The sequence below is a fragment of the Stegostoma tigrinum genome, chromosome 14 (genome assembly GCF_030684315.1).
Source record: "Stegostoma tigrinum isolate sSteTig4 chromosome 14, sSteTig4.hap1, whole genome shotgun sequence".
In the NCBI taxonomy this organism is placed as follows: domain Eukaryota; kingdom Metazoa; phylum Chordata; class Chondrichthyes; order Orectolobiformes; family Stegostomatidae; genus Stegostoma; species Stegostoma tigrinum.
This window is the reverse complement of record NC_081367.1, coordinates 64,240,826-64,268,386: the sequence shown is the minus strand read 5'-3', so window position 1 is coordinate 64,268,386 and position 27,561 is coordinate 64,240,826. Positions and strand designations below refer to the sequence as shown.

Here is a 27,561-nt window from a genome sequence, read left to right as displayed (position 1 = left end):
TAGATCTCTCTGTTCATCAATTTTCCCTCGGACTTTTCCATTTACTGTATAGTTTGCCCTTGAATTTGATCTTCCAAAATGCATCACCTCGCATTTGCCCAAATTGAACTCCATCTGCCATTTATCTGCCCAACTCTCCAATCTATCTATATTCTGCTGTAATCTCTGACAGTCCCCTTCACTATCAGTTACTCCATCAATCTTAGTGTCATCAGCAAACTTGCCGATCAGACCACCTACACCTTCCTCCAGATCATTTACATATATCACAAACAACAGCGGTCCCAGCACAGGTCCCTGTGGAGCACCACTGGTCACAGGTCTCCAATTTGAGAAACTCCCTTCTACTACTACCCTCTGTCTCCTGTTACCTAGCCAGTTTTTTATCCACCTAGCTAGCACACCCTGGACCCCATGTGACTTCACTTTCTCCATCAGCCTGCCATGGGGAACCTTATCAAATGCCTTACTGAAGTGCATGTATGTGACATCTACAGCCTTTCCCTCATCAATCAACTTTGTCACGTCCTCAAAGAATTCTATTAAGTTGGTAAGACATAACCTTCCCTGCACAAAACAACGTTGCCTATCACTAATAAGCCCATTTTCTTCCAAATGGGAATAGATCCAATCCCTCAGTATCTTCTCCAGTAGCTTCCCTACCACTGACGTCAGGCTCACGGGTCGATAATTACCTGGATTATCCTTGCTGCCCTTCTTAAACAAGGGGACAACATTAGCAAGTCTCCAGTCCTCTGGGACCTCACCCGTGTCTAAGGACGCTGCAAAGATATCTGTTAAGGCCCTGGCTATTTCCTCTCTCGCTTCCCTCAGTAACCAGGGATAGATCCCATCCGGACCTGGGGACCTGTCCAACTTTAATGTCTTTTCGGATACCTAACACTTCCTCCTTCCCTATGTCAACTTGACCTAGAGTAAGCAAACATCTATCCCTAACCTCAACATCCGTCATGTCCCTCACCTTGGTGAATACCGATGCAAAGTACTCATTAAGAATGTCACCCATTTTCTCTGGCTCAGCGCATAACTTTCCTTCTTTACCCTTAAGTGGGCCAATCCTTTCTCTAGTTACCCTCTTGATCTTGAAATATGAATAAAAGGCTTTGGGATTTTCCTTAACCATGTTTGCCAGCAATATCTCATGTCCTCTCTTAGCCCTCTTAATCCCTCTTTTCAGATTTGCTCTACATTCTCTATATTCTTGCAAAGCTTCGTCTGTCTTACTCTTACTGTTTACTCAGCTGTCACACAGTTACCGCTGATTCTATTTTGTCCCTCTCAAATCGCAGAGTAAACTTGATCATCTTATGATCACTGCCTCCTAAAGGTTTCTTTACCTTAACTCCCTTATCAAGTCTGCCTCATTGCACAACACTAAATCCAGTATTAGTGATAATGGGAACTGCAGATGCTGGAGAATCCAAGATAATAAATTGTGAGGCTGGATGAACACAGTAGGCCCAGCAGCATCTCAGGAGCACAAAAGCTGACGTTTCGGGCCTAGACCCTTCATCAGAGAGGGGGATGGGGTGAGGGTTCTGGAATAAATAGGGAGACAGGGGGAGGCGGACCGAAGATGGAAGAAGGGTTACGTGGAACAGTCCATTTTTCGCACCTACACAAGCCCCAAACCCCACCTCTTCCTCCGTTACATTGATGACTGTATCGGCGCCGCCTCTTGCTCCCCACAGGAGCTCGAACAGTTCATCCACTTCACCAACACCTTCCACCCCAACCTTCAGTTCACCTGGCCATCTCCAGCACATCCCTCACCTCCCTGGATCTCTCAGTCTCCATCTCAGGCAACCAGCTTGTAACTGATGTCCATTTCAAGCCCACTGACTCCCACAGCTACCTAGAATACACCTCCTCCCACCCACCCTCCTGCAAAAATTCCATCCCCTATTCCCAATTCCTCCGCCTCCGCCGCATCTGCTCCCACGATGAGGCATTCCACTCCCGCACATCCCAGATGTCCAAGTTCTTCAAGGACCGCAACTTTCCCCCCACAGTGGTCGAGAATGCCCTTGACCGTGTCTCCCGCATTTCCCGCAACACATCCCTCACACCCCGGCACCGCCACAACCGCCCAAAGAGGATCCCCCTCGTTCTCACACACCACCCCACAAACCTCCGGATACAACGCATCATCCTCCGACACGTCGGCCATCTACAAACCGACCCCACCACCCAAGACATTTTTCCATCCCCTGTCTGCTTTCCGGAGAGACCACTCTCTCCGTGACTCCCTTGTTTGCTCCACACTGCCCTCCAACCCCACCACACCCGGCACCTTCCCCTGCAACCGCAGGAAATGCTACACTTACCCCCACACCTCCTCCCTCACCCCTATCCCAGGCCCCAAGATGACTTTCCACATTAAGCAGAGGTTCACCTGCACATCTGCCAATGTGGTATACTGCATCCACTGTACTCGGTGTGGCTTCCTCTACATTGGGGAAACCAAGCGGAGGCTTGGGGACTGCTTTGCAGAACACCTCCGCTCGGTTCGCAATAAACAACTGCACCTCCCAGTCGCAAACCATTTCCACTCCCCCTCCCATTCTTTAGATGTCATGTCCATCATGGGCCTCCTGCAGTGCCACAATGATGCCACCCGAAGGTTGCAGGAACAGCAACTCATATTCCGCTTGGGAACCCTGCAGCCCAATGGTATCAATGTGGATTTCACCAGCTTCAAAATCTTCCCTTCCCCCACCGCATCCCAAAACCAGCCCAGTTCGTCCCCTCCCCCCACTGCACCACACAACCAGCCCAGCTCTTCCCCTCCACCCGCTGCATTCCAAAACCTGCCCAACCTGTCTCTGCCTCCCTAACCTGTTCTTCCTCTCACCCATCTCTTCCTCCCACCCCAAGCCGCACCTCCATCTCCTACCTACTAACCTCATCCCACCTCCTTGACCTGTCCGTCTTCCCTGGACTGACCTATCCTCTCCCTACCTCCCCACCTACACTCTCCTCTCCACCTATCTTCTTTTCTCTCCATCTTCAGTCCGCCTCCCCCTCTCTCCCTATTTATTCCAGAACCCTCATCCCATCCCCCTCTCTGATGAAGGGTCTAGGCCCGAAACGTCAGCTTTTGTGCTCCTGAGATGCTGCTTGGCCTGCTGTGTTCATCCAGCCTCACATTTTATTATCACTAAATCCAGTATTGCCTGTTACCTTGCGGGCCCGACCACGAGCTGCTCCAAAAAGCCGTCTCATAGACATTCCACAAACTCCTTTTCTTGCAATCCACTACCAGCATGATTTTTCCAGTCCACCTGCATATTGAATTCCGCCATGATCACTGCGACTTTACCTTTCTTTCACACCTTTTCTATCTCCTGGTGTATCTTGTGCCCCAGATCCTTACTACTGTTTGGAGGCTTGTACCCAACCTTTGCAGTTCATCAATTCTACCCACACAGATTCTACACCATCTGACTCTACTTCATTTCTCCCTATTGATTTAATTTCATTTTTTACGAATAAGGCAACCCTATCCCCTTGGCCCACCTGCCTATCTTTTCGATAGGATGTACATCCTTGGATATTCAGTTCCCAATCCTGATCCCCTTGCAGCCATGTCTCTGTGATACCTACCACATCTTACCTGCCAGTTGTGATCTGAGCCACAAGCTCATTTACCTTCTTCCTTATACTGCATGCATTCAGATATCACACCTTCAGTCCTGTATTAACCCTCCCTCTTCTCATTTTCATTCATTTTTCCAGTGTTTGATTGCTAGCCTTTTCCAAACACTCTGCCCTGTTTGTGTCTGTGCTGAGCCCCCATTGATCAAGAATCTAGCCATTTCTGTCCTCAATGCACTTAGCAGTTTGGCCTCCACACCTTCTACAGCAAGAAGTTCCATAGATTAACCACCCTCTGGCTGAAGAAATACCTCCTCACTTCTGTTCTAAAGGGCTGTCCCTACACTCTGAGACTGTACCCTTGTGCCCTGGTCTCTCCTGCTAGTAATGGCAATTCTGCTTTTGTTCTTGCTCAGAAGCCGAACTTAAAGTGAAGGTGTAATTCCCTATATATCTATCACTTGCCTACCACGATTCCCGTAGCTAAAAGAATCGTCCAGTGCGATGAAAATAAAGAGGTCTCGCTACAACTATACAAGGCTTTGGTTTGAGCACAACTTCAATACTGTGAACTATTTTGGTCTCCTTATTGAAGGGAAGATAAAGTGGCATTGTAGGCAGTCCAGCGAAGGTTCAGTAGGTTGATCCTGGATATGGAGAGCATTGTTTTTATGAGAAGAAGTTGAGTAGGTTGGCCTTGTATTCATTGGAGCTGAGAAGAATGAGTGAAGATCTTATTGAAACATAAAATTATTAAGGGGCTTAACAGAGTAGATGCTGAAAGGTTGTTACCTCTTGTGGCAGAGTCTAGGACTAGAGGGCACAATCTCAGATTAAGGAGTTGTTCATTTAAAACAGAGATGAGGAGGAATTTCTTCCCTTTGAGTGCAGATAATCTATATAATACATTACTGCCAAAGGTTGTCAAAGCTGGGTCATTCAGTATATTCAGGGCTGAGATAGACAGAATTTTAATCAGGAACGGAATCAGGGGTAATGTGGGTAAGGCATGTAAATAGATTTGACGATTGTCAGATCAGTCACAATCTCATTGAGCAGAGAAGAAGACTTAATGGGCTGAACGGCCTCTATCTCTACTGTAAATGTCTGCAAAGTCCAACTTCATTTATTGTTTCACAGTTTGTGGATACAGCAAATACCTAATTCCTCATGAACTCTTTGGTTCTCTTGGACACTTTAAAGGACAGTTAAGAATCAACTGCATGACAGCAGTCTGGAGTTACATATAGACTAGACCAGGTAACCACTGACAATTATCATTATTTCGTAAAAAATTTGGAGGTCATAATCGAATTAAATTTCCACTATATGCCATGGTGGAATTCAAACTCAGACCCTCAGCACTTTAGCTTGGGCCACAGGATTACCAGCCCAGTAAAAACATCACTATGCCACCTACAAAATTCGATGCTGAGAGGAAGGTGGTTTGTCTATGATATTCACATCCTATTCAAAACATCTGAGCAATTCTTGTGGCCCAAAATCCTTCCTCATTGTATTTGATAGTTGTTACAGGTTTAAGTGACATTGAGTGAGCTGCGAGGGTGAGATATACTAATAGTCCTGCACATATGCAGAAAACCGTGAAGCTTTTTAAGTATTTTTGAACTGTAGTCACCGATGTTATGTGGAGAAAGTCGGAAGTCAATTTGTACACCTCAAGCTTCCACAAATAACATTGTAATAGCAGCCAAATAATCTGTTCTAGTGATAGCAGGTAAGCACCACTTGCTGTCTTGGTTTGGAATTTCATCTAAAAGATGGAACCTACGATAATATGCCACTCCCTCTGCACCTCATTGGGCTAACAAACCAGATTTAATCTTCAAATTGGCAGAATGTGACTTGAGCATTCTAATACAGAGATGAGAAGGTGACTTAGTACAACTGACACCATGTCAGTATTCAGATGAGATCTAATTGTAGAATTATGCAATATTACAAGGAAACATTTTCATTGAGAAAAGAGTGGAAAAGGTAACATATACACAAGAATAATAAAATCAATTTAGCAATTGACCCTTGGAGCAAGTAATTATCTGAATCGATCTCACTACTTTTAGATGAAGTTTCAACACAACAAGCACATTTCAACAATTATAACTTGCATTTATAGCATACCTTTAACGTAGTGAAACCTGGCTTTTGGTGTGTTACCATAATATTGGCATGGTACATAATAGGATATCAGGCCAGATAACCAAAAGCTCGGTGAGCGCAGTAGATTTTAATTGGTGGTTTCAGGGAGGAGAGAGACAGGAGAGGTTTAATGAAGAAATTACAGAGCTTAGGAGTGTGGCAATGGAAGAATTAACTACCACTGTTAAAGCTGTTGAAATCAGGGACTCACAAGAGGTGAGATTTGGAAAAATGCTAAGATATTGGATGGTTTTAAATCTGAATGAAGATAAGGAATAAGGAACATAAGGATGAGAATTTCAATTCCATTAATTGTTAGACCGAGAGCCAATATAACAGAGAAAACTTCAAAATGTGTGGCAAATTTAAACCTCTACGTGGTTGCTCTTTCAGATATTCTCATTTTTGGAGGAACATGTGCCACCTTGTTTATTGTGAATGAGAGGCCTCCAGGCAGATACAATGGCAGACCTACCATCTGATGACTGCTCCATCAACAAAGAATTTGAGTCTTGCTATCTGCCCATCATGTACATTATCGTGTTTGTCACTGGATTCATTGGAAACAGTGTTGCTCTCTGGATGTTCATCTTTCACATGAGGCCTTGGAGTAGCATCACCGTTTACATGTTTAACCTTGCCCTGGCTGACCTCTTCTACGTCTTCTCTCTGCCCGTTTTAATATTTTACTATTTCAAGGAAAGTGACTGGATCTTCGGAGAGGCGCTGTGTAAACTGCAGAGGTTCATTTTCCACGTTAACCTCTACGGGAGCATCTTGTTTCTGACCTGCATCAGTGTTCACAGGTACACAGGGGTGGTGCACCCCATGAAATCACTGGGCAGGTTGAAGAAAAAATCGGCCACGATTGTGTGCGTGTGCGTGTGGGTTGTGGTCATGGCTGGGATCTCCCCAATACTGTACTTCTCCCGAATACGGCAGGACACCAATAAAGCTAACTTTTCTCGACCAGATGCTAACAGAACAACAAAAACCATTTGCTATGATACAACGTCTAAAGAGCTCCTGGGCACTTATTTCATTTACAGCATGCTGACTACGTTCTTTGGTTTCTGTGTCCCCTTTGCCACCATTATGGTCTGTTATGGATTTATCGTGAAGGCCTTAATATCTAATGACATGAGGACACCTCTCCGGGGCAAGTCTGTGCGTCTTGTCATCATCGTGTTGGCCGTCTTTGCCATCTCCTATCTCCCCTTCCATGTGATGAAGAATCTAAACCTACAGTCCAGACTCTATTACCAGGGGCCAGAGACATGCGAGTGGAACAAGAGGGTCTACGCCACTTATCAAGTGACCCGGGGGCTTGCCAGCCTCAATAGCTGTGTGGACCCTATCTTGTACTTCCTGGCAGGAGATACTTTCAGGAGGAAGTTCACTACTACTGCCACAAGGTTCATCAATCGGAATGAATCTATGGTCTAGGAGATTAAAGAATTCACTTTGTGCCCCAATAGACAAGTTATAAAATGGTGAAAATTCCTTCCAAGCCAATAAGTTACATTTATATAAAACTTTTAATGTAGTAAAAATATCCCAAAACACTTCCCAGGAGCATATCAGAAAGCTGTGACATGTCAATATTAAGGCAGATGACCAGACGTTTGGTCAAACAGACAGTATTTTAAGGAACATCTTAATGTAGTGGAGAAAAATTGAGTAAGTTGGAGAGGTTTGAGCAGAGAATTGCAGGGATTAGGTTTCAGGCTGGCATATACACAAGTTTAAGATTGCTGAAAGAATTATCGGCCTGCAGGAGGTTAAAGAGCTAGGGAGTGAAAAGGCAATTAAAAAACTTAGACACAAGGGTGAAAAACACTGAAAGTTGAATTGTAGCCTGATCAAGAACTAATCTAGCTCAGCAAGTACGGCAATACAGTTTAAAAAGCAGTGAGCAGATAATTAGTGGAATTTTGGATGAGCTCAAATTTCAGGGAATGGTGGTTTGCTGAATTTTAGGTTCAATAGCACTTTGGGATTTAGAAGTTCATGAAGGATTATATTTGAGAATAGAGGGAAATGTATTAAATATTTTAATATAGGAAAGTCAAATGAGTGAAGCCCATAATTTAGCATTCTGTATTTGTCTAATTTCTTCTTTGATCTAACCACAGCCATTTTTGCTACTGTTTTGAAGTTTTTAATTTTAGAGTGGGAATGTTATACATGTGTTAAAATATGGACTTACTATCAATGTTATTAAACCTCTAATAATAGGACTATTATTTATATTAGTCAGGACAGGAAATTTTTTTCCTTATTCCTTCATGTTTACACTGTTGCATAAAAATTACAGCTTCACGGAAGAGCAAAAATAGAAGCTCTGTGTACTTGAATAACCAATTAAATATTATTTTGTATATTTTCGTCAGCCTGAGAGTCTTCCCTGTGATGAGTTTCTACACAGAACTGTCTGCTGCTGGCAATTGCATTGTATCCGGTTATTGTTCAGCTTCACAGAATTGTGGATGATTCATGGCCAAGAGGGAAACGGGCCACATCAGTAACCCTGCTCTGCACAAGCCTCAATCCATCATGTTTCACCTCTATGCAATCAGCATATCCTTTCGTCCCTTGTGTGTGTACCAGTCTCCATATAAGCACATCAATGCCATTCACCTCAACTACTGCATGTGGTAGCAAGTTCCACATTCTAATCACTCCTGAACAAAGAGGTTGCTCTTGAACTCATTTGTCAGATTTATTGGTGTCAAACTTATATTTATATCCCCTAGGGCTTATCTCCCAATAGACAGAAACATATCCCCCTTGTGAACCTCATCATAGGAAGACAGAGGTAAGAGGATGCTATTTGGTGCAGTATTTAACATATTCTGGCTGAGTCATAGTGTCATAGGGCATGGAAATAAACCCTTCGTTCCAACTTGCCCATGCCGACCAGATATCCTAAATCAATCTGATTCTATTTACCAGCATTTGACCCATATCTCTCTAAATTTTTCCTAGTCATATACCCATCCACTTGCCTTTTAAATGTTGTAACCATACCAGCCTCCACCACTTCCTTTGACAACTTGTTCCACACATACACCACACTCTGCATGATAAAGTTGCCCCTTAGGTCCCTTTTAAATCTTTCCCTTCTCACCTTAAACCATGGTAGCTCAGTGGTTAGCACTTGTGCCTCACAGCACTAGGTACCTAGGTTCAATTCTGACTTTGAGTGACTGTCTGGAGTTTGCATGTTCTTCCTGTATTTGTGTGGGTTTCCTCCCACAGCCCAAAGATGTGCAGGCTAGGTGGATTGGCCATGCTATAGTGCCCAGGGTGTTTAGGTTCAGTGGATTAGGCATGGAAAACACAGGGGTTAGGGTGGAATGCCCTTTGGAGGGGTGATGTGGACTTGTTGGGCTGAGGTGTTCTATGCCACTTAGTTTTGGACTCTGTTACCTGCAGGAAATGATCTTGGCTGATCACCCTATCCATGCCTGTCATGATTTTATAAGCTTCTATAAGGTCACCCTCAGCCTATGATGATCCAGGATTTCGCCACTGCTCTCTGGCCCCCATAGCCCTTGATTCCCTTGTGGGGCGGCATGGTGGCTCAGTGGTTAGCACTGCAGCCTAACAGCGCCAGGGACCCAGGTTCGATTCCAGCCTCGGACGACTGTCTGTGTGGAGTTTGCGCATTCTCTCCGTGTCTGCGTGGGTTTCCTCCCACAGTCCAAAGATGTGCAAGCTAGGTGGATTGGCCATGCTAAATTGCCCGTAGTGTTCAGGGGTATGTGGGTTATAGGGGAATGGTTCTGGGTGGGATGCTTCAAGGGTCAGTGTGGTCTTGTTGGGCCGAAGGGGCTGTTTCCACACTGTAGGGAATCTAATCTATCAAGAATGTATCCAATGCAGCCTTCTGTGCTCACCAAGGAAGAGAATTCCACAGACTCGTGACGGTCTGAGCAAAAAAGATTCTTATTTCTGTTTAAAAGACCTCTCTAGTCTCCCCTACAAGGGGAAACATCGATAGGATGGCTGTGTGGGTAGAAAAAGAGCAAACTGACTTCAATACAGAGCAGCCTGAAGTAATGTATTTGGAGAGAACAAAACCATGGAACACCCAATAAACTGGAGGATATTACAAGGGGCAGAGGAAGTGAGAGGGTTTGGATTGCATGTCTATAGGGTCTTGAAGGTGGGGGATAGGTAGACGAGACGGTGAGGAAAGCATATGGAACGCTTTCCCCTATTGGACAGTGTATTGAATACAGAAGTAGGAAGATAATAATGAAACTGCATAATTTGCTGACTATAAAGTCAGACAGACCCTTCAAGCCAACTCATTTTATTATCAATGAAATTTTATTGCCATGTGTCCAAAAATACAGTGGAATGCTTTGTTCACCAGCAGTACAGGCAGATCACAGCAAGCAAAGGATGTATAGATCAAATGTACTTAGAGACATACAGGTTACATTTCACGTTACATTATTTGAGGCTAGGGTCCATTCACAGTCTGATAATAGCCGGGAAGAAGCTGTTCCTGAACCTGCTGGTGTGTGTGTTCAGGCTTCTGTATCTTCTGCCTGATGGAAGAGGTTGTAGGGGGTCATTAAAAAATGTGCAATGAGTCTTTGATGATGTTGGCCGCCTTTCTGCAGCAGTGGGCCATGTAAATAGAGTCCATGGATGGAAGGTTGGCTTCCGTAATGGTCTGGGCTGTGCGCACCATGTTCTGTAGTTTCTTATGGTATTGGACAGAGCAGTTGCCACACCAGGCCATTCTGCACCTGGACAGAATGCTTTCAATGATGCACAAAAGTTGGTGAAGGATCTTATAGACAAACTTCCTGAGCTGCCTGAGGAAGAAGTTGCTTTGCTGTGCCTCCTTGGCAGTCATATTTACATGGACAGTCCAGGACAAGGTGTTTGCTATCATCACTCTGAGGTTGATACTCTTCGCTCTCTCAACTTCAATTCTATTGATGTAGATGGAGGCGTGTATTCCTCTCTTTCTGAAGTCGATGATTGGTTCTTTAGTTTTGCTGACATTCAGAGACAGATTGTTTTCATTGTGCCATGTCACCAAGCCCTCTATCACCCTTTTGTATTTTCACTCGTCATTGATAGATATTCGTCCCGCCACGGTGGTGTCTTCAAGGAACTTGTAGCTGATGTTTGTTTGGAATTTGGCAACACAGTCATAGGTATCTATACCACCCAACTATTTTTCAAACTAATTGTATCAGTGATAATGGGAACTGCAGATGCTGGAGAATCCAAGATAATAAAATGTGAGGCTGGATGAACACAGCAGGCCCAGCAGCATCTGATGAAGGGTCTAGGCCCGAAGCTTTTGTGCTCCTGAGATGCTGCTTGGCCTGCTGTGTTCATCCAGCTTCACATTTCATTATCTTGGATTCTCCAGCATCTGCAGTTCCCATTATCACTTCTACATCTACCATGTCCTCTGGCAGCTCATTCTGTACACACGCCACCCTCTGTGGGAAAAAGTTAGACCTCAGGCGCCATTTAAATCTCTCCCCTCTCACAGCTATAAGTTTGTGTATAGTTCTGACACTGCATAATGGCCAAGATGGAATGAGCTGAACAGAGTGCAGAGGAGATGTAAGAGAATGTTTTCTAGGTTTAAAAACTTTGCAGCCATGAGGAAAGATGAGATAGCCAGGGATTGTTTTCCTCCAAACAGTGGAGGTGGAGGGGTAACGTAACTGAGGTGTACACAATGATGTGAGGTCTAAAGAAAGTAGACAGGAAAGGCCTTTTTACCATAGCGGTAAAGTCATTTACTGCGGGTACAGACTGAAAATGGTTGGTCAAGAATTCGAGAGAAGACATGAGGAAAAGTCCTTTGACCCCGAGGGTGGTGGTTAGGTCGATTTTGTTGCGCAGTTCAATGGCGGAGGCAGAAACTTTCAACGCATTTCAAAGGAACTAGGACCTTCACCTGAGAAGCTGCAACCTACAAGCCTAAGGATCAGATCCTTTATGGTCGTATTCAAATTAATGGCTAGTTTTTTATTGGCCAAGAGAGAAATGATTGACTAAATAGCTTTATTCTATGCTGTAACGCTTCTGTGGTTCTAATTTTTCTTCATACAGCCAGCTCTTCATCCCAAACAAAGAGACAAGTGAACATTCTCTGTACAGTTTCTAACACAATTATCAAAAAAAAATACCCAATGAACTGCGGATGCTGGAAATCAGAAACAGAATCAGAAATTGCTGGAAAAAACTCAGCAAGTCTGTGGAGAGAGGCAGAATTAATGTTTCAGGTCCAGCGAATCCTTCTTCAATACTGAAGAAGAGTGACTGTACCCGAAACATTGCCTGCTTTCTCTCCACAGAGGCTGTCGAAGTCACATGACACCAGGTCATAGTTTAACAGTTTTATTTGAAATCACATGCTTTCACAGCGCTGCTCCTTCATCAGGTAAAGCGCTCCAGAGCTTGTGATTTCAAATAAATCTATTGGACTATAACCTGGTGTCGTGTGACTTCTGACTTTGTCCACCCCAGCCCAACACCAGCACTTCCACATGAACAAATGCTGCCAGACCTGTTGAGTTTTTCCAGCAATAATATTTTCCTGCTCTTCTCTCCCAGTTTCCTTGCACTAATTCCCAATTTTCGCTTTTCTTCTTAATCTTTTCTTTCTGAATCACATGCTGTAGCTGCATATTCACTTTTTGTGATTGTTGTACCGGGTCACTAAGATCCCTTCGTGCTCCTGAGTTTTCTCTCCATTTATATAATATTCTGTTTTACTGTGCTTCCTGGACAATTCACATTATGCTCCATCTGCCAAGTTTTTGTCCACTCACTCAATCTATCAAAATCCCAACATAGAGTATTTACTCCCTCTTTTATATCTATCATGGTGTCATCAGAAAATTTAGCAACCAAATAATCAAATCCCATATCCAAATTATTGATATAAGTTATAAATAGTGGAGACCCCAGCGCTGATCCATGTGGTATTCCACTAGTTACAGATTGTCAAACCGAAATGAACCATTTATCCCTAATTACGGCTTCCCATTACTAACCAATTTCTTATCTATCCTAATAAGTAACTATTTTCTCTTCACTGATGCCATTGCAACCTTTAATAAGGAACTTTTTTTTTGAAATTCAAACAAGCCATACCTGTAGTTTTCCCTTCTATCTAACTGGCTTATTACTTCCTCAAAAGACTGTAATAAATCAGTTAAGCCCAATTTCCTTTTTGCAAAAAATTTAGGCGCCTGCTATCACTCCTTAATAATGGACTCATGCAGTTTTCCTATGATAGATATGAGGCTAATTGATGAATGGTGTTCTGCTTTCGGTCTCCTTCCTTTCTTAGATACTTATGCTATGTTGACCATTTTCCAAACCACTCCCATAAACACTTCCAAACTTACTTTTTATATACATCCCAATCTGTCAACCTTGCTTTCCAAACGTCCCAAAAAACTGAAAGAACTGCAAATGCTGGAAATCAGAAACAAAAACAGAAATTGCTGGAAAAGCTCAGCGGGCCTAGCAGCAGTTATGAAAAGAAATCAGGGTTAACACTTCGGGTCCGGTGACCCTTCTCTTCGCAAACCTCCTGTGTGCCACATTTGCTGAGCTCTGAACTGCCTGGTTACTCTGCATCCTGCCTTATGCTGATCCTCTGGTTTGTGATCCTATGGTTTCCCAGGTCACTTTCTTATTGCAGACCCTCTGACTTGCAGCGTATGCCACTCCTGGACTCACTGTCTTGTAAATCCTTCTCGCTGAACTTTTCCCTGACTCTCCTGTCCTTGGATTCCCTCTTCTGAAACTGCACGAAAGGATCTGGAGATGAGTGATGTGAGACAGTGAAAGCAACTTTGACTTGCAGATCCAAGCTGACATTTATTACCCTTCCAAATTACCTTCAAACTAACTAGCTTGCTGGTCTGCTACTACTAGTGCTAAAAACAATGAATGATCATCATTATTTGGGTGGCTCAGTGGCTAGCACACACTGCCAGGGTCCTGGGTTCAATTCCAACCTCCGGTGACTGTATGGAGTTTGCGCATTGCCTGCATAGGTTTCTTCTGGGTATTCCAGTTTCCTCCTACATCCAAAGATGTGTAGGTTAGGGTGGCTATGACGATAGGGTCAAAAAAACACGTTGCTGGAAAAGCTCAGCAGGTCTGGCAGCATCTGTGGAGGAGAGAACAGAGTTAACGTTTCGGGTCCAGTGACGCTTCCTTCTGAGGATTAAGATTACGGTAGGGGACTGGGTCTGGGTGGGATGCTCTTTGAAGGTTCAGTGTGATCTCGCTGGACTGAATGGTGTCCTTCCACACTGCAGGGAAACTGTAAAACCTGGTTTGGGTCTACATGTGATTGCAGCCCCAAGTTTTAAATGCTGTCCGAAGTTATATTAAATTACTAGGCAATGCAATGTCCCCTTCCTGAGGCAGTCAGCACGTGTTTGATGATGCCAAGTTTGATGATAATATCAACATCCCAGAAATGAATGACTAAAGCCACGAATTGGTTGGACAGTCAGACTTGAACATTACCCTGGCCCTGAATCACTAGGGGGAGCACTTCTCATTCACAGATTGACAAGTTCAGATGTTGAAAGACACATTCCATGCTGGCTCGTGGCAGACAAGTATATAAAAATCTCTGACAGCTCAGATGATCTCACATTCCTGTTCAAGGAATCAGTAATGGAAGCCGGCCCAGGAGTAGGAAGAAGAAAGTTAATTTTCAACACAGTTAAGTGGCTAAAAACTTAAATGAATGGTAGATCATTTTGAAACATCTTGTGAAGGCGAGCAAATGCTTGCAATAATTGGTCAATCAATAGTGTAAGGGTCAGAACATTATCAAAGACACTTTGGAGTCAGAATACGTACTAACTACTTGCTTCACTGTAAGATTCCCTTTAAGATTGGCATGCGGCAGTCTTTTTTTTTAAACCGACCTGTTTGGACATGTTATTAGCACTCCTTTGTGGCAATAGGATTTGAACCTGGACTGCCTGGCCCAAAGGCTACTACTGTGAAACACAGACCCCAATCCTACACTCTCTACTTTCATTTTGTAAGTACCTTCGTTTGTATTACACGGCCTCATACCCAGTGCAACTGAAGAGATTGTCTATTTCCACACACTTTAGTATAACTTCAAATCAAACCGCACAGATGTTTGTAAAGTCAGAATATTCAAAGATCAAGAGAAAGGACAGGGAAGTAAGACAATGTCTGAAGGCCATCCACAACACATAGGAGCAAATTTAGGCCACTTGGTCCTGCGAGTCTGCTCTGCCATTCGATCATGACTAACATGTTTCTCAACATCATTCTCCCCGTAACCCTAAAGCCCTCTGACCAATCAAAAACCTATCTATTTCAGTCTTAAATACACTCAATGACTTGGCCTCTGTGGAAGTGAGTTTCACAAATTAACTAGTTGAATTTATAAAGGCTGAGGAAATTAAATGTTGGCACCCAACATGGGGCTCAAACCCACAAACCTCAGGTTGAGAGCATCATGTTCTACTGACTGAGCTATTCAGACAGCTCGAAGTAGAGAGTTTGCTGGTTTTACATTAAAAATTCCACATATACACGAAACAGAAGTGGATGGAGAGTCAGGATCAACAGAAGAGTTCTTTTATTCTCTTGTTTTATGCATGCGCTTGGATTCAAGATAGACTAGTTGGGAAGAAGGCAGCGTCAGAACTGTCATCTCATTTGGGCTTCTTTAAAACACTGTCTATGGTATGCTAAGCCTCCCAAAATATCATATTCAGAGCTAAGATAACAAAGTGTGGAGCTGGATGAGCACAGCAGGCCAAGCAGCATCTCAGGAGCACAAAAGCTGACGTTTCGGGCCTAGACACTTCATCAGAGAGGGGGATGGGGTGAGGGTTCTGGAATAAATAGGGAGAGAGGGGGAGGCGGACTGAAGATGGAGAGAAAAGAAGGTAGGTGGAGAGGAGAGTATAGGTGGGGAGGTAGGGAGGGGATAGGTCAGTCCAGGGAAGACGGACAGGTCAAGGAGGCGGGATGAGGTGGTAGGTAGGAAATGGAGGTGCGGCTTGAGGTGGGAGGAAGGGATAGGTGAGAAGAAGAACAGGTTAGGGAAGCGGAGACAGGCTGGGCTGGTTTTGGGATGCAGTGGGGGGAAGGGTCGAGCTGGGCTGGTTTTGTGATGCAGTGGGGGGAGGGGAAGAACTGGGCTGATTTTGGGAGGCAGCGGGGAAAGGGGAGATTTTGGAGCTTGTGAAGTCCACATTGATACCATTGGGCTGCAGGGTTCCCAAGCGGAATATGAGTTGCTGTTCTTGCAACCTTCGGGTGGCATCATTGTGGCACTGCAGGAGGCCCATGATGGACGTGTCGTCTGAGGAATGGGAGGGGGAGTTAAAATGGTTTGCGACTGGGAGGTGCAGTTGTTTGTTGCAAACCAAGTGAACAGGCTCTGATCTTAACATTATTAAGAAACTATTCCATAAAATCTACCACATCATGCTATTCAATCTACTCCACGTGTTTCTCTGTACATCTTTCTTGCATTCACATGGCTTGCTGTCAGATGTAGAAGAAATATTTTGCCTTATGGGAATATCTATCACATGGGTGTTAGTGTTTAAAAATAACAAGCCACCCAGGCAATGAAAAATGTTCCTCTCAGAGGGTTGAGAGTCTTTAGAATTCAGTTCCTCAAAAGACAGTGGTTGCAGAGTTATCTATTATGTTTAAGACAGAGGTAGATTCTTGATTGCCAAGAGGGTGTAAATTTATCTAGGTTATGCGGGAGTGGAGAGTAGACATCAAAATCAAACCAATGGTGAAGAAGGCTTGAAGAATAGAATGGTCTACTTTTGTTCCTTCTTTCTATGTTTTATCGTTTATATGTATGACTAGAGCGAAGAATTTAACCTCAGTATTTGTGTGTTTTCCTTCTCCATTCCTACCCACACTGTGCTATTAACGCCCAGTGAGGAGCAGCTCTCTAACATCATCACAAGATTGTTCCTTGGTCCAAAAGCTCAATGGTCAGTCAGCTGATAATCTCTTCGCTGATTGAGCTCAGGAATAGCACTATCAGAAAAAGGGAAAAGATGAGAAAACTGATGGCGTTGTTTGTGGAAGGTAAAACTTTCCTGTTCTTACCTTCTAAGATAACAAAGTGTGAAGCTGGATGAACAAATGTCCTGCTGTTACTTCCTTAATAGTTGATCCTAATACTTCTAGGTATATGGTGTTACAATATTATTAGTCATTCTGACAGCATCAAACAAGTAGTAGCTGCTGCTTGGCCTGCTGCGTTCATCCAGCTTCACACTTTGTTATCTTGGATTCTCCAGCATCTTAGTTCCCATTATCACTGTTCTTACCTTCTCTACAGTCAAAACCAACAATCTGGTTTCCATCCCAGCAATATTTTTTGGGTTAAAACATAAACCAGGAATGTGGATTAGCCTTTTACATAATAAGAAGAGGTAAATTTGGAATGCCCTTTTGAGATTGATATTTTAATGCAGATTTCCACATGTATATGGGTATGCTTGCAACTTAGCAGCATTGATTGCATGCGTAAAGGAATGCTAAGTCTCTATAATGTGAATTAACAGATGATTGGTCTCATCATTGAAACATAATTCTTCCACCTGATTTTACATCAAGCAGATGACTCTGCTCATTTCTGTAATAAATTACAAACAACAAAAATTTGCCCCATAGTCTTCCACACAGGTAAGAATATCAAAATAAGTAAACTCACACCTTTCTTACAGTCTTAAGTTGAGGAGACCATTAAATTGAGGTCTGTCCTGAATTTTCAGATTGATACAAAGGATACCTAATGATAATGAAAACTGTAAGGATATTTTAGAGATAATAGGAACTGCAGATGCTGGAGAATCTGAGATAACAAGGTGTAGAGCTCGAAGAACACAGCAGGCCAAGCTTTCCTGCTCCTAAGATGCTGCTTGACCTGCTGTGTTCATCCAGCTCTACACCTTATTATGTAAGGATGTTTTCCCTGATTATCTGGACAAAATACCTTACTCAACACATATCCAAAATCAGATTCACTTGTTAATTCATCCGGCTCTTAGACATGTGGAGGGTCAGTTATCTAGAGTGTGATGGAACATTGCATCTAAGGAGTGGGTTCAGTCATCGTTGTTATAACGTTTGGAGGTGCTGTCTCCTTACCTTTCCCTGATCTTACAAAGTGGTGCCTCTCAAGCTATATCGAACTATCACTGCGTAAGGAGAGAAATGCTTTCAATTCTTTGTGAAGTACTGTTAGTTACCCTATTTTTAATGAGCTGCTCATAGAATTGGGGTTGCACTGGCTCAGTGACAAAGCATTTATTATCCATCCTCAGTTGCCTTCTTAAACTGATACAACCTTGGAGGATAGGGTTCATGAAGAATTTGACATCGACTCAGCAACAGTGAAGGAACAGCAAACTCTTTCCAAGCCAGGTGGGTAGCTCAGAGGGAAACCTGCAGATGGTGGTGTTTCAGTTGCGTAAGAAATCCAAGTGCCGTAAAATAGCTGCACCAAATTTTGTGATGTAAAATTATTTGTCTGATTAAACATGACTCAAGAAATATAATTTCACAAAATCGGTCCTACTACTTGTTTGATACTGTCAGAATGACTAATAATATTGTAACACCATATACCTAGAAGTATTAGGATTAACTATTAAGGAAGTAACAGCAGGACATTTGTTAAATCTTAATCCAATCAAGCAGCTGGCTTCATGAAAGGGACGTACCGTCTAATTCATTCAAGATTTACATGGAAGCCTCAACCGGAGTCGCTAATAGGGAACCAGTGGATGTGTTCTATTTGGACTTCCAGAAGGGGTTTGTCAAGGTACCTCACAAAAGATTAAGTCATAAGTTAAGAGCTCAGAATGTTGGAAGTAGTATATTAGCATGGATTGAGAAGTGGCTAATGTGTGGGAAACATGAGTGAGTATCGAGGGTTCTTTTTCAGGATGGTGATCTGTGACCGGTGGAGTTCCACATTAATAGGTGCTCTGGCCACAACTGTGTACAATGTATATTAATAACCCAGACTGAAATAACTACATAGAGGCCAGTATCCTATCACCAAGTCACCCTTTATTTACTTGTGCACAGTACACTGACTATGGCCAGCCAGCTCAGAGTCAGCCCCTTGAACAGAGGAGAGTCTAAATCCCCTGTTTATATTGGTCAGCCAGGTTTCTTGATTGGCCCAAGTTAACAACCCCAATCGAGATCCTGGTAATCAACAAGATCCACCTGGTTCCAATCACTACACAGAAGAAAGAAGCAAACGTACTGCAGCTGCATTAGCAATGAACACAAAAATACGTGGAAGGTAAGGTTGTGAAAGGGACACAGTTTACAGAGCAATATCTGTAAATTAAGAAAGTGGTTAAAAAGCAGGGAAACAGAGAGTAATGTGGGAAATGTGAAGTTGTTCATTATGGAAAGGAGAAAACAAGGACAGTATTATTTGTTTGGAGAAAACAACGGTCAAAAGCTGTAACTCAAAGGGACTTGGGGGTACTTGTGAATGAAACACAGAAAGCTGGCACACAGTTGCAACAGGTAATCAAAATGTCTCATGGAATGTAGACCCCTATTTCAAGGGGGTTCGGGTATAAGAGTAGGGAAGTCCAACTACAGCCGTACAAGGTGCTGGTGAGACCATGTCTGGAGTACTGTGAGCAGTCCTGGTCTCCTTATGGATACAAAATTGGCTTTGTCATAAAAGACAGAGGACAGACACAAAATTGGTTTGGTTCTCGAAGGCAGTGGGTAGTTCTGGAGGAGTGTTGTTTTGACCAGAGGTCCGTGAACGGTAGTGTTCCACAAGGAGCAGTGCTGTTGGTTATTTGTGTAAGTGATTTGGATGAAAATGTAGGTTGTCTGTGGTAAATTTGCAGACAACACAAAAATTGATGGAGTTTTGGACGGTGAGGAAGATTGTCAAAGGATTTAGCAGAATAGAGACTGGTCAGAAACTTGGAGAGAGAAATGGCAAGTATACGGTAAATGGCAGGACCCTGAGGAGTATTTTACAGAAGGGCCTTAGGGCGCAAATCCTTAGCTCTCTGAAAGTGGTAATCCTCGTAAAGAAGGCGTACAGCATGCTTTCCTTCATTGGTTGGAGCATTGAGCATATAAGCTGTCAAGCCGTTGCAGCTGTTAAAATACTTTAGGCCGCATTTGGAATACTGTGCCGTTTTGGTTGCCAGACTATAGCAAGGATGTAAAGACTTCGAAGAGGAAGCTAAAGAGGTTTATCAGGATATTTCCTGGGATACAACTTATCTTCGTAAAGAGAAGCTGGACAAACATGGAGTGTTTTTGCGAGAGTGTCGGAGGTGAAGGGTTGACTTGGTAGAAGTATAGTATGTAAAATATGAGAGGCATGGATAGAGTAGATAGTTGGTGCTAGTTTCCCCGGGTGGAAATGTCAAATACTGGAGGACACAGGTTTAAAGCAAGAGGGAGCATGTTGAAAGGAGCTGTGCAAGGGAGGCAACAGATGGTTGCAGGTGCCTGCAAAGTACTTTCTATTCTATGATCTATTCCATGGTCTATGATCTACTTCTAGGGAGGTGCGAGAAGCAGACTCGATAGCACCATTTAAAAGGCATTTAGATAGATATGAACAGGCAAGGAACGAAAGGATATGGACCATGTTTAGGCAGATGGGATAGGTTTAGACCGGTATCGTGGTCAGCACAGACATGGTGAGCTGAGTGGCCTGTTCCAATGCCGCACTATTCTATGTTCTATGTTCTTATTTAAGAAAATATGTTATTTTGTTGGAGGCACTTCAGAGAAGGTTCACCTGGGTGATCCCCAGTATGGAGGGATTGACTTATGAGCAAAGCCTAACAGATTGGGACTCTACTCGCTGGAGCTTATAAGAATGAGAGGTGATCTCATTGAGATATATAGGATTCGTAAGGGGTTGACAGATTAAATGCTGAGATCATGTTTCCTCTCATGGGCGAGTGTAGGATGTACTCTCAGAATAAAGGGGCACAAATTTAAGACTGAGATGAGGAGGAAACTTTTCTCTCAGAGGTTTCTGAGGCTTTGTAACTCCTTGCCACAGGGAGCTGTGGGAGCAGAGTCCAAGTATATGTTTAAGGCTGAGAGAGATAGATTTTTGATCAAGGGTAATGGGGAAAAGGCAGGGAAGTGGAAGCAAGTTACGTCAGATCAGGCTTAAACCTATAAAATGGTAGAGTAGGCTTGAGGGGCCAAATGGTCTACTCCTGTTCCTATTTCTTGCTGTTTTATGTTCAATTAAAGCACAAATTGGGCTGCAAATTCCAGCGTCTGTGCATGCACAGTTGAACAAAGAATATCTGGAGTTCCTGTCTGAGCTTAATTATTTTCCAAAGGCCAATGCACCAGCATTTTGCTGAAGGACTCAATATTGATACAAGATGGGGCAATGCAAAATTGCTGCATTTTTATAATTGATAGCCATCAGGACAGCAGAGAAAAATAAGCCAGAGGCATGTCCTTGCATTCCAAGTAAATTTTTAATGATCTCATATATCTTAATTGCTATCAAACAGTCTTTTCGGCACTGAATATAAACTTTTAAAAGTGTGGAATCTCATCTCATCAGCTTTATATTATTGTCAGAGATTTTAAGAGAAAGTAACAAAGCTCGATTTTAAAAATGAACATTTTTCTTTCTGCCTTTTTATGTGGTTTTGATTCCAATCTTTTCACTCACAATCTAAATTTTGATGCCTGATTTAATATTGAATTAAATATTCTGATATCTACTTCCTGGAAAGATAGTCTGCATTGCTGAGTAAAAAATTGCTAATTGATTGTTTAAAGAGGTGCACCACGGTTTGACCCCCTGACACAGGTTCCAGGTACCCAGTGGAATTTGATGCAATTGTTTTCCAAGCATTGTAACTTCCAGTTCAAGAACTGATAAGAAGTCCATTAGCAAGTGTAAGTGTAATGAAATATGAGTACAATTAATTCACTACAGATTGCAAAATCCAGGTTAATATGTCATCGTTTATACAGATGAGGTATTCTCTGTGTATTTCGATGGCCTGCATCGTTGGATTGCAGCAGTGTCGGAAGGTGTAGAATTCCATTCCATGCCTCTGTCTCCTATTAGGTATGTTTCCTTCTTCCTGCTCCTAGACGAGCTGCCATTTTATTTTCCATCAATAAACACCAAAAATGCCTTCATTCCACAAGAATTAATCCACGGTGTGTCATATTTCCCCAAACAATCAGGGAGGCAATTCATTTTCCTTATGCTAGCTCAAGGAGCTTCTCTTCCCACTTTTCTTCAATGAATACCTGTTAGCCTTCTGAAAACCATGCCAGCAATTTTTCTGCCTTTGTGTTCAAAGTCCACCTTTTATCTCCATTGAGTGTTGTTCATTCTGCGTTCTGTCAGATTCCGTTTATCGGTGTGCTTACTGACGATGATTGCTACAAAGTATCTTTAACTGATAAACATCGGTTTAGCGATTCCTGACCTCTGTTTAATGTAGTAGCCTATGCCATACCAAATTCATGAAGCAAACAACCTCATCTCATTGTTCCATTTGTCAGGAGTACTTAAGATATTTCGTGTTGTAAATTGAAATTTTCAAGTTTGGAATCTGAAGATCAAAAAGCAATGATTTATCCCAAAGTATGTAAAAAGGATCTTGATAAAGCAGATAAATGGGCTGAAAAATGGCAATTGAATTTCAGTCTGGATAAATGCGAGGTATTGCATTTTGGTACAACAAACAAGGGTAGAGTTTGAACAATTGATGGCAGCACCTTGGGTAGTGTTGTAGACCAGACATGCCTGAGGGTGCAGGTGCATAATTCTTTGAAGTTTGTGTCACATATAGACAGGGTGGTTAAAAAGACATATGGCACACTTACCTCCATTGCTCAGTCATTGAGTATAGGAGTTGGGATGTCATGTTGAGGTTCTACAGGACATTGTTGAGGACTCTTCTGGAATATTGTGTCCAGTTCTGGTCCCAGTTATAGGAAGGATATTATTAAGTTGTAGGGGGTTCAGAACAGATCTACAAGTTTTCGATGGATATGGAATTAGAAAGAAACACTGGATAGGCTGGGAGTTTTTTTCACAGAAGTATAGGAGATTGAGAGGTGAACTTATAGGAGTTGATAAAATAATAAGGGGTATGGGTGGAGTTAATGATAGATGTCTTTTTCTCAGGATGGGGGATTTCAAGACTAAGTGGCTCATTTTTAAGGTGAGAAGAAAGAGATTTTAAAAAGACATGGGGGGAAAATTCTTTACGCAGAGAGTCGTTTGTATGTGGAATGAATTGTCCGAGGAAGTGGCAGATGTGGATACAACTACAAGGTTTAAAAGACATTTGGTTAGGCACATGAATAGGAAAGGTTTATGAGGGATATGGGTCAGGAGCAGGCAAGTGAGACTAGTTTAGTTTAGGATTTTGTTCAGTGTAGACTAAGGGGTCTGTTTCTGTGCTGTGTGACTCTACAATACCTTCAGTCCTTTAGTTTACTGTTTTTTTTCCCATTTGTTCAATAATGGGATGAGGGCATCGCTGGCTAGGCAGCATTTATTGCTCATCCCTAATTGCCCAGAGGGCCGTTAAGAGTCAACCACAGTGCTGTGGATCTGGAGTCAAATGTAGGTCAGACCAGGTAAGGATGGCAGTTTCTTTCCCTAAAGGGCATTACTGAACCAGATTTTATTCCCCCAATGATCAACAATGGATTCACGATCATCATTACACTCTTAATTCCAAATATTTATCGAATTCAAATTCCACCATCTGCTATGGTGGGATTCGAACCCAGGTCGCTGGGACTGCTTTGCTGGATTAACAGTCCAGGGATAATACCACTAGGCCACCACCGCTACATAATGATCCAATTTACTTTAAAGAGAGATTATGCTTTTTAAAATATTCTTTCATAGGATGTGAGCATTACCAGCATGACTTGATGTCCATCCCCACTTATCTTTGAGAAAATACTAGTGCGTTGTCTTTTTGAATTGCTGCAGTCCATCTGTGCATGTGTACCCAGGGTGCTATCAGGAAGAGAGTTTGCAGGATTTTGTTTCTGAGACAATTTCTTGACAGGAAAAAGTCCAAGGAAGCAGTTTCGCATTTTAATTGTGCATGATAAAGTTACACTTGTCTCCAGCAACAATTTGCTGTTGCAGAGAGGAGAGATGCTAAGCAGTTGCAGGAACCTGACATTGAACATTTATGTGCAAACGGGCACTTTATTCACATGATGATGAAGTTCTTCTCTCCTCAGAAGTTTAAGATTCATCGGCTTGAAATTGATTTAAAAAGTGAGTTTTAGTCTCAAAGTTTTATATTGTTGAATTTTTCAAGCCAGAATACAGAAAATAAGAAATGGTCTGCACAATGCAGTGGAAGTCAATCGCATTCAAGGTGCGAGCTGCGTAGCAAGTTCTGGCAGCTGTGCATTCACAGTTAAGCAAAGAAATCCTGAAGTAATAGTCTAAGTTGTTTTGCCATCCACAAATCAATACACCAATATTTTGTTGAAGAATTCACCGTTAAAACAGCATGGAACAGTGTGAAATTGCTGCCTTTTTATGATTAATGGCCATGAACACAGTGGAAATAAAAAGAAAAAATCTGTCTATTTCAGTCCAAGTAAATTGTTGGTGAGCTGTTCCCTTTTTTTATTCATTTAAAGGATATAGAAATCACTTGACTAGGCCAGCATATATTGCACATCCCCATTTGCTCAGAGGGCAGTTAAAAGTCAGTAGCATTGCCTTTTGGGTCTGATGTCACATGGAGGCCAGACGAGGTGAGGATGGCAGTTTTCTTCCTTAAAGGACATAAATAAACCAGATGGGTTTGACAAGCCACAGTGGCTTCATGGTAATCACTAGTCTTGTAATTCCAGATTTTTTTTCTTGAATTCAAACTTCACCAACTGGCATGGTGGAATGTGAACAGAGCAGAATCTGTACTTCGGGATGAATCATAGTGATTATTGCCACTAGACTAATACTTCTTCCTAATGTCTTAATTATTATCAAACAAACTGCACTGAAATATCCTTTCAAAAGTGTGGAAATTCATTCCTTCAATTATTGATTGTTCTTGTAGGTTTTAAGAAAAATAACAAGTTTAAGTTTAAGAAAAGTATTTTTTTCTTACTATCTTTTTATGTTTCTTCCTGCAAAGACTGTATTTATATTTTTTCTGTACACCACCAAATTATGTAAATCATTGAGATCTCAAGACCAATTCTTTGTTTGAATGGAGGTAGCTGGTTGAGTTGTGCTATGAATTAAAATTAGTACTTCTGCCTCCATTGTCTTGGTTCAGTTCTCTCTCCAGAAATTTATATGCAAAATCTAGGTTGACAGTCGAGTGAATAACCGAAAGGATCTTGCATGGTTGATGTTTTATTTTGCCTAAGTTACTCTGCGAAAAGCTTTCATCATTTCGGACAGCCCTATTCATTGTGATCATTCAAGCTTCACTGCACTGGAGAGAATGGAGGCTGAAAAGTACACAAACAATATTTGTTTGATGTAACAGAACAAGATTAGTGTCCTTTGATAGAATTGGCTCGATGAGACTAGCTGCTGGTGAAGAGCTGGAGTTTCGCCTGTGAATGAGTACTGGGAGTGTAGGTTCAGAATCCAGGCGAGCTTATTTCCAGGAAAGAAGGTTGATGAATCAGAATAGGAGGGTTATTGGGGCATTCTAACTTGTTGAGAAAGAGTTACAAAGCCAGATTGTGAAATGTGAAGAATTGGAATCCGTTGTGAAGCTTAATGTTTGTTGACCCACTGTCGTCAATATCTGGTGCCACTTACTGAGAAATCCATGGCATCAGTCTAAATTGTATTTGCTATTTGATGAGTGATGTATGATCTTTGATCACAGTGGATTACGGATATTTACTGTCTATAACTTGTGTTAGAAAGAAATTGTACACATATTTTAGACTGTATTACTCAATTTGTAGGAGAGATTATTGTTGTTTGTTCAAAATGGATAATCATAAAGTTCATTTTTTTAGTTAGTCCCCTGGATCTCACACTTTGCCAACTTTAAAAACCAAAGTGATTGATCCCTAGCCAGATTGCAACATAAAGTTGGAAATCTGGTCTAGGATTGTGACACCTCAGTGTGATAATAGGTTTTTAATTGGTCGATAATTGATGCTATAATCATGGACATTCTGCAATATTGACAAATGCTCCTTTGGCATTAATTCTGACAATGTTAATCTTCCTTTTGAAAAAATTCTGGCACTATAAAACAAATACATGCTGTTTGCCCGAGGAAATGGAAGAGCAAAAACTGTGTGGCTCGTTTAACCTGAACAATCCATTGGTAAGATAAATTAGTCTTACCTTTACACTTGCAGTCAATAATTGGAAACTCAGCAGACAGTCATCATTATCTCTGAAACAAAGTGAATTTTGTCAGCTGGATCAACACTTTTGTAGCTCTGTACAAAATTTGTATTCCACTTGCATCTTTCATATTCTGAATCCATCGGTTTATGGAGTTGGCGCACTGAGCGCCTCAATTGGCTATTCATTTTGCACAAGCTTGGATGATGAATGTCACCAATCCAATCCACGTGCACTGCTAGTCTCCCCACATCCTTACTGCATCTGTCCAACTAAAACACCTTTCTTGGTCATCGCAGCCTGTATTGAACACCTCTGTGAAGTAGAGGTGAGGTAGATAGGAAGATAGTGGGGAGGGTCATTGCAAAACACAGAAGAATGTACTTCCTTCAGGTGCAGCAAATTTTAACAGCAATGTTCAATTAACAGTGTTAAATTTCCATTCCCCAGTGATGACCAAACTGATTGAAATGTGGACTGGCGCTTTGGTGGATGGACTTAAGGCACCAGCTCAAAACTGGGAAGGGGAAGAGTGTCAGGGACAGATCAGACAGACAATAGAGTGAGCTAAAGGTGGAGGACGATTAGACAGGTTAGGTTGGAAGACCATCAAGGAGCTCAAGCAACTCTGGATTTAAGTAAACTCTCCACTGGTTGGAATCATACCTGGCACAAGGTCAGTTACCTCAGCTGCCAGATATCTCTATAGGAGTCCCTCAGGGTAGTGTCTTAGGCCCAACCAGCTTCAGCTGCTTCACAACCACCCTCCCTCCATCATAAGATCAGGAGTGTAAATGTTCACTGATGATTGCACAATGTTCAGCACCATTCGCAACGCCTCAGATACTGAATCAGTCCATGATCATATGCTGCGAAACTTGGACAATATATTGGTTTGGACTGACAAGTGGCAAGTAACAATCACGTGACACTAATGCCAAGCTATGGCCATCTCTAATCACATACAATCTAACCACCATCCCTTGACATTCAGTGGTGTTACCATCATTCTACACCCACTGTTAACATCCTTGGGGTTACCATTGTCCAGACGTTCAACTAGACTCACCATAATTACAGATGCCATAAGAGTAGGTCCGAGGCTAGGAATGTTGCAACGGGTAACTCACCTTCTAACTCCCGAAACCCTGTCCACCATCGACAAGGCACAAGTCAGGAATGTGATAGAATACTACCTACTTACTTGCAGCTCCAACAACACTCAAGGTGCTGACTCCATCCAGGATAAAACAGCCCACTTAATTGGCACCACATCCACAAACAGTCCTTCCCCTCTCCCATGATGCTCAATAGCAGCAGTGAGTACTAGCTACAAAACATTCATCCTGGATTCTACGACAGCATCTTCC

At 42.4% G+C, this 27,561-nt stretch overlaps 1 protein-coding gene across 3 annotated transcripts in view; it reads left to right on the top strand.

Annotated features, from left to right (window-relative positions):
• LOC125457389 (P2Y purinoceptor 1-like) overlaps positions 1-27,561 on the top strand; it is a 95,948-nt gene that overhangs the window by 6,683 nt on the left and 61,704 nt on the right. The window contains exon 3 of one of the 3 annotated variants that reach the window (XM_048541543.2): positions 6,172-8,134. The exons of the other annotated variants lie outside the window; for them this stretch is intronic. Coding sequence (XP_048397500.1) covers positions 6,217-7,224 — 1,008 coding nt within the window. The 5' untranslated portion in view covers positions 6,172-6,216 and the 3' untranslated portion in view covers positions 7,225-8,134. Of the gene's footprint in view, positions 1-6,171; positions 8,135-27,561 lie in introns of those variants that run through there. 3 annotated transcript variants of the gene reach the window in all.